General features: G+C 38.0%; 1 protein-coding gene across 1 annotated transcript; it reads right to left on the bottom strand.

Moving 5' to 3' along the window:
• Positions 1 to 552: 552 nt before the first annotated feature.
• Positions 553 to 6,519, bottom strand: LOC105389803 (gloverin). The gene is made up of 6 exons (XM_048631436.1): positions 6,389 to 6,519; positions 6,089 to 6,183; positions 4,911 to 5,031; positions 4,236 to 4,318; positions 3,568 to 3,670; positions 553 to 756 (listed from the first exon to the last, which is right to left on the bottom strand). Exons 2-6 carry the CDS (start codon positions 6,169 to 6,171, stop codon positions 619 to 621), a joined length of 528 nt encoding a protein of 175 aa, XP_048487393.1. The 5' UTR covers positions 6,172 to 6,183; positions 6,389 to 6,519; the 3' UTR covers positions 553 to 618.
• Between the last annotated feature and the right edge of the window lie 836 nt (positions 6,520 to 7,355).

The raw sequence follows: 7,355 nt of genomic DNA, 5'->3' as shown, positions 1-7,355 counted from the left end.
AGGTGAAGCGAAGCTCGCGAGAACAGCTATTGAATTATAATAAAATAAATACAACTCGTTACTCGTACTCGTAAGGCGAGTGGTAATTTGCAGGTTAAATATAAAAATCGCACCAATGGAACTCCCCCTTACAAAGTCTTCTCCGTGAAAGTTATTCAGTTTTAATAATTTTGCTTGCAAAATAAGCACTAATGGTGAACGTTTATGATAAAAAGCTTTCAAAGACGGCGTTATAAGTAAGTATTTTATACACATTATTGAGGATTAATAATCTTGGTATTCAGTGCTAGATAATGTGAGGAATTTAATGCAATAAGAAGTAGACAGGTCTTATGTAAACTGAGTTAGTTTTTTATTGATTTTGTAAAATAGGAAAGTCAACAACCACAAGTTAACATAAAAATCATATTTTGATAGAAAATACCTGTTTCTCTAAAGTAGTATTAGGTAGGTATAGTAGTATTATACTTACACAAATTGATAAGTAACTAGCGACATACAACCAAACAAACCAAACAAATATAAATGCAAATTTTCGACAACTTTCTGATACCTATCATTAAAATAAATCAAATTGAATCATTTTTTCAAATTTAACTTATCACTAATTCCACAAGATTAAAACCTAGATTTAAACCCGCCGACGACTCCATAGTCAGGCCTCCCGTGGCCGAAGTGGTCTTGTCGAATCATGCCGCCGGCCGACAGCTCACTGTTCTTGCCAATCGGCCATCTAGCCTTGCCTTCTGCTTGCCACTGAAATTATAAAAGATAATTATAAAATACTCTTTATTGCACACAAACTATGAAAGAGATTCACATAAATAGAACAGTTGCCGCTACATGTGTTCGTTATCGACGTCGATAATAATGCGCGTTCCCCCAATCACAGCGCCGTATTTATAAGGAATCGCGCAGCGCAGTGGAATCGCAATATAGTGATGTTTAAGTTTCAGTTTTATCTACATCAATAACAGGCCCGTGCATCAAGGACAGGGCTTCGCTAAAACAATATTGACTATACCTACTCTGTATCCTTTGAGGTAGCTGGCAATTTCGATTCTGAATTTGTTTATAATTACAATAACCAACAGCAGAGATAGAGAGATTCCCACAAGCGGACCAATACTGCACGATAGTGAAAATTCGTTTGATATAGAGTTCGAGCTTTCGCAGAACTCACTTTATGCGATGCGGGCTCTAATAAATTGGTGAAGACACTTCCCCGAAACCGAGGCTCGGTTGCAGAAATAACTAGCAGACCACATGTAGTAACTACACTCACGAGCAATAAAAAAATTCCAGTGACAATACCCTTGTATAGTGCCACAATCTTATCTGTTCCGGTGGTCAAAATGTGCAACTAACGAGACGTCATTGTCAAACGTCATTTCATACTCTGTGCATTATTTGAGTTGTCAATTTCTGTGAAGAGTTATTTAATTTGTTTTGTGATTTTCTGGGTGAAATAATGCCAATAGCGCTGTAATGTGATGAAAGAAATGTAGTACTATATATATTGGCTTTTATGCAGGAAGAATAAAATATTCAGGCACCTTTAATTCCGTTTGAAAAATTGGAAGAAAGAGCTGCAGCGGCTACAGGGTTAGTGTTGCCAAATATGACGAATAATTTTACCCATATACTCCATGTAATTTTATTAAATATTTTCCCGGGAGGCCCGTGTCCCAGCAGTGGGGACGGGATGGGCCGTGATACTCGTGATGAAAAGTATATAATCTTTATTTTTCTTTGATTACAGGTGTGAGGACCTGCAGCGATTTTAGACAAAATAATGATGATTTATGACATGTCTTTGTTTTCCCAACCTATCAGGAGTTGGCTGAAAGAAATTGCTTTTTGGCAATTAGCCTTTGGAAGGAGATCCGTGCCCCAGCAGTGGGGACGTGATGGATCATGATGATGATGATGATGAATTAGCCTTTGCACACTGTCTGAATTTCTTTTAATTGTATTCTCTTGTTTCTTGTTACTTTAGAAAATGTATATAATAAAGTGTTCAAAAATAATAATTAATAGTATTTTTAAGTCGTATCTCGTTATTCCCACGACCCACATATATTACCTATACCATTGTAATCTAGATTTAATCTCCTATATCAGAACATAATCAGAACTAATTTTATTTCTGTTCGCCGTGGACAAATTTTCCATACAACAAATGTCGTTTGATATATGATATCCTCTTTCATTTACTATCGACCCTATATTTTGATTTATCTATACTTAAGAATGTACCTTATTATAACAATATGTAATAGCAGAAATGCATTGTCGTTTAAACCAGAAATAGGCAAAATTTAATCGAAAGCAACACTGGATTCGATCACAACGACGTCGCCACCGGCACAGATAAGATTGTGGCACTATAAGCCTGTATAAGCGTGTCTATAATTAAGTACCTATGTGTCACAAATAAATTATTTTGATTTTTGAATAACACCAAATCATTCCAAAACTGAAAAGACTAGCTTAATGACGCCGTCTGCAATATTGAAGTACATTTTTAACAACGCATCGAACTACCAACAGGAACCGTAAATATTGTGTTCAAATTTTAAATTAAATGTGTTTAAAAATTGCGGTCAATTGGTGTCGACATTTTGACGGAACTCTTTCATTGCTTGTGAGTGTACTACCGCATCAGTACAGCGATTATAGTGCGACAAACTTATCTGTTCCGGTGACAGTTAATGAAATTGGTCAATATCTAATTATTTACTAATAAATTATATATTGATATAGATTAAATGGGTTTATTAAAACCGCAAGACTAAATTACTATTACGGGAAAACTTAATATCTTAAAGAATGAAAAAATATTAGACATTTACGTGAGCTCTCACCGGAACAGATAAGTTTGTGGCACTGTACAAGATATTTGATTATCGTCAACTGTCACTGTCAAAATATAAGGCAAATTCGTTAGTTACAAAAGTGTCATAATGTTTGCGTACATAGAACAACGCGGACTCGGGTGTACCCTCGGGAAGCGTCATGGCGATCTTTCTTGATACAAAAAAGTCTGCCAATTTTTGCGGGGGGAATTTTTACCGTTTACCTTGATTATGTCTTATAGGACATGTCATTATGAGTTTTAATTCCTAGCAATAAGGGTTATGTCAAGAGACATTTAATTATAAACACAGTGTCGTCATTCTTTCTTGCCATGGATGTAACAATTATCGATAAGCGTTATCGATGAATTCGAGATCATGTGTTTGAAATAATAATTTAAAATAAATTAAATTATGAATGATTTACATATGAAGCATTTATTTCTATAACTTATCTTTTAAGTTTTTTTGAAATATAGAGACGAACGCTTTGCCAACTAGATTGCGTCTAGTGAAAATTGAGATTGCAACTAGTTTTTATAAATCGGTAGGCCTTTCTGGCCCACTACCCCGGCAGAGGGGAACGTCTGCCTATTTCGTGTCCAGACCATTCATACTCAATGTTTGCGTAGTATCGTACAACGCTTGCGTACGTATTGCCACGTTAGCCTATGATAGGGGCTCAGTAGAGATAATGATAGAAACTCACACTAGTGACGCCTCCGATCCGCTTGCTGACATCCAGGTTGGCGTTGGCGTGCTTGTTGCTGTAGTCGAGTCTACCGCCCAGGTGACTGCTGTCTCCGTAGGGACTGGAAATAAACATAAACACAAACTTTACATAAACAAAAATGTCAGCCAGAACCATACTTGGGTCTTGGGTGTTGATATTTATATTTAGTATCTATCTATCTATGTATTTGTGTAGATATATCAGCTGTCCGACACCCATAACACAGGTTCTACCTAGCTTGGGGTTGGATGGCCGTGTGTGAGATGTCCCCCACATATTATATTATATTATATACAAATAACGTCAGATTTGACAAGCGAGCGACGCTGCTTAGAGATTGTTAATTACTAATGTTCGGTGGTGGTAACCCCACTGTTAGTAGGTTTTTGCCGAGGAACCGATGGTCGGTGGAGTAGTGTCTAGCTCTAATCTAAGAAACCGTAGCTCTAGCCCCTCATGCGCCGTTAGACTGACCGATACACTGGTAGCCGGTAGTAGCAGTATTAGGAAAGCCAAATACAGAGTGTTGTGTGTGGTAGCATAGCCCTAAAATCGCTGGACATGTCATATGCCTGAGAGATGCTTATGTGGTGTAGTCCAGGATTAATCGCTGATGAACATGTTGATAAGATCTGGGAACACACCTCAGTACTCTGGTGCCTGAAGCCTCCCCCTGCAGCCGGCCGCGGTGGTCGTTGAAGATGTCCTGCCGGTACCCCGCCTTACCCTGAGGATATGAAGGGATGATATAGAAGAAGGCATGAGATAGGAGCAAAAACTAATAAATGTAGAAACTCTGTAGAAAACTCAACCTAGACATTTGTAATTTTAGATGACCAATCATCAATTTATAAACACTTTATTGTGCATTATAAAGTTACAATAAAAAAGGAGAAGATCATTAAAAGAAAACTAACAATGTACAAAGGCGGACTTATTGCTAAAAAGCAATTTCTTCCAGCCAACCCGACGACGCTTTAATCCATAGACTTAGTATACATATACTGGCGTAAGTATATACTAAGTCTATGCTTCAATCAATTAAAAGCAATCAATTAATACATCATTATAATTACCTATGTTGTATAGGTGAGTCAGCCCCTCAGGATGTGATACCCATAGGTTAAATGATACGTGCTCGCGCGTGCAGAGCCGAGCCATCCGTGGGGATCTGAGTGAATTTGCTATTGGGAGGGCCAAGTTTCTCTACCCCACTGTACACACAATAAAAATACTCAACCCTTTGCATCGAAATATTCTTCCACCCAAATTTTGCCTGGAAGAAATCGCGTTAAGCGATAAGGCCGCCATCTACTCACATAAAGACTGTCGTCCGTGCCACCAAGTGTACCGAACACCTTCCCGCGGCCCACGTTCTTGTCCCACGTCACTTGTCGCGGGTGGCGCGCCAGCTTGGAGTATTTGTAGAAGTCTGGGTATCTGGAAGATAAAATAAGTACTCTTTATTTTCATCAAGAAAGTTTGAAAGAGATGAAGAGGTAACTGAATGTGAGATCACGATCGAGAACGAAATAGTGGAGCAAGTGAATGAGTTTGTATATTTGGGTAGTCTGTTTACGAGGGATGGGAAATGTGAGGGGGATATTGAAAGAAGAGTGAAAGCGGGAAATAAAGTGAATGGGGCCTTGCACTCTTTCATGAGGAGTCAAAGCGTGTCTCAAAAGGCTCGTTTGGCTGTTCACGGGGGAGTGTTGGTCCCTACGCTAATGTATGGAAGTGAAAGCTGGGTCTGGCAGAAGAAGAATGAAAGTAGGGTAAATGCTGTTGAGATGCGCTCTCTAAGAAGTATGTGTGGACTGAAACTGAATGATAGGATAAGGAATAGTATTATAAGAGAGCGAGTTGGAGTAAAAGAAGACGTAGTGACCAAAATTGAAAAAGGAATGTTGAGATGGTTTGGTCACATTGAAAGGATGAATGAAAGAAGACTGACGAAAGAAATTTACTGTGCAGAGATGAATGGTTGTGTCGGTAGAGGACGTCCTAGGCGAAAGTATGTCGACCAGATAGGCGACATACTCAAGAAGAGCCAAATTAGGAGTTTCCGAAACCGACGTGCGTGTATGAAGAGACTAATGAATGTTGAGGAAGCGAAAGAAGTATGTCAGGATCGTGGCACGTGGAGATCCATAGTCTCTGCCTACCCCTCTGGGAGACAGGCGTGAGTATATGTATGTGTATGTATGTATGTATTTTCATCAAAACACAAAATAATACCAAAAAATACTTATAAGTACACTAAAACAACATCGTCTCATTGAATAAAAGACTGTCAACAAACTGAAGGCCTAGCACAGGGCGCAAGATGCGCATGCCAAGATGTGACAATAGTTTACAAGGCCTCGAGAGCGAGTGCGACGGAATCTGTAATACTTACGTCTTGACGTACGGGCTAGGCCTTCTGGAAATAGATGAAAAACCGTCTCTTGGGCACTAATAATCAAACCTAATAATCAGTTTTAAAACATCATCTTACTTATCATTATATCCAGGAGGTAGAGAAACTTGAGCCACGGCGCACGCGGCGACTAGAGATAAAATAACTGCAATTCGGTACATCTTTGTATATATCTGTAACAAAACAAATAATATTGAAATGGTTACTTTCTTAGATATGGTTCTAATAAGTACTTACCTGCTTACTTATGTATAACGTGCTTTTGTTGTTATTTTTACAAGTGAAAAAGTTCCAGTGACGTATGGAACTTTTTCATTGCTCGTGAGTGTATTTTAAAAGTACTTAATTTAATTTTGTATGTATTAAATTTAAACTCACGTTTATCACAATTCTTAAGTATATTTTTATCCGAAGAACATTAGTTCACAAATGCAACTGAAAGATGACTGTGCTGTTATCACTGCAGAGCCCAGTATTTATATCCATAACACTCTGGCGGTGAAGTCCCTAACTGGGGAATATTTGATTCCCGCCAGAGAAATCTTGTGCCCGCTCTGAAGATTAGTTTATGACCTAGGGTTTTCCCAGCAGCTGTCTGTGTAAAAGTTATCGTTTTTGTGATGCACGGTTGATTAAAGTATTGTAACTTTACAGATAATTTTCATTTATTCAGATTAGACTGGCAAGGTTGGGTTACGGAAGCTAAAAAAAACTATAAGTACAGGGTGTTGCAAAAAGGGTAAACTAAGCCGAAACCTACATGTGCAGCATGGTATATCTAAGCCTGAAACTGAAATAAGAATTTGAAAATTCGCGAAAAAAAAAACCTTTTCCATAGAAACTTTGTTGTCACGTGACTTTTTACTATGGAAAATTAAATATTTTTTTCGCGAATTTCCGAATTCTGATTTCAGTTTCGGGCTTAGATATACCATGCTGCACATGTAGGTTTCGGCTTAGTATACCAATTTTGCAACACCCTGTATAAAAATGTACCTACATGAGGTGACTTTTACCAATCGCTAAATTAATAAAAATACACTCACGGGCAATGAAAAGGTGCCACTGAGAAAAGCACCAAATTACTCCTAAACGGTAAAGGCGTAAAGGCTAGCTTAATGACGCCTTCTGTAACATTGGAGGTCATTTATCAGGGCATCAGGATGTTACCAAGTAAACACGGTAATATGTTGTTTAAATTTTGAACGAAATGTTTGAAAAAATTTTGTTCGTTTGGAGTATGCATTTTGTGAGTGGAACTTTTTCATTGCCCGTGAATGTAATTATTCTGACTGACTATATAAATTGTCACTAATTTTCGGGTTTCATTTAAATAAAACTACAA

The sequence above is a fragment of the Plutella xylostella genome, chromosome 28 (genome assembly GCF_932276165.1).
Source record: "Plutella xylostella chromosome 28, ilPluXylo3.1, whole genome shotgun sequence".
In the NCBI taxonomy this organism is placed as follows: domain Eukaryota; kingdom Metazoa; phylum Arthropoda; class Insecta; order Lepidoptera; family Plutellidae; genus Plutella; species Plutella xylostella.
This window is presented reverse-complemented; position numbering and strand designations above follow the sequence as displayed.

Bases quoted from the DNA above. Each gene is read 5' to 3' on its own strand.
- LOC105389803 (XM_048631436.1), bottom strand. From the start codon at position 6,171: ATGTACCGAATTGCAGTTATTTTATCTCTAGTCGCCGCGTGCGCCGTG. The intron at 4,319-4,910 runs GTGAGTAGATGG...TCATATCCTCAG, and splicing joins GCACGGACGACAGTCTTTAT to GGTAAGGCGGGGTACCGGCA. The intron at 757-3,567 runs GTGAGTTTCTAT...TTATAATTTCAG, and splicing joins GGATCGGAGGCGTCACTAGT to TGGCAAGCAGAAGGCAAGGC.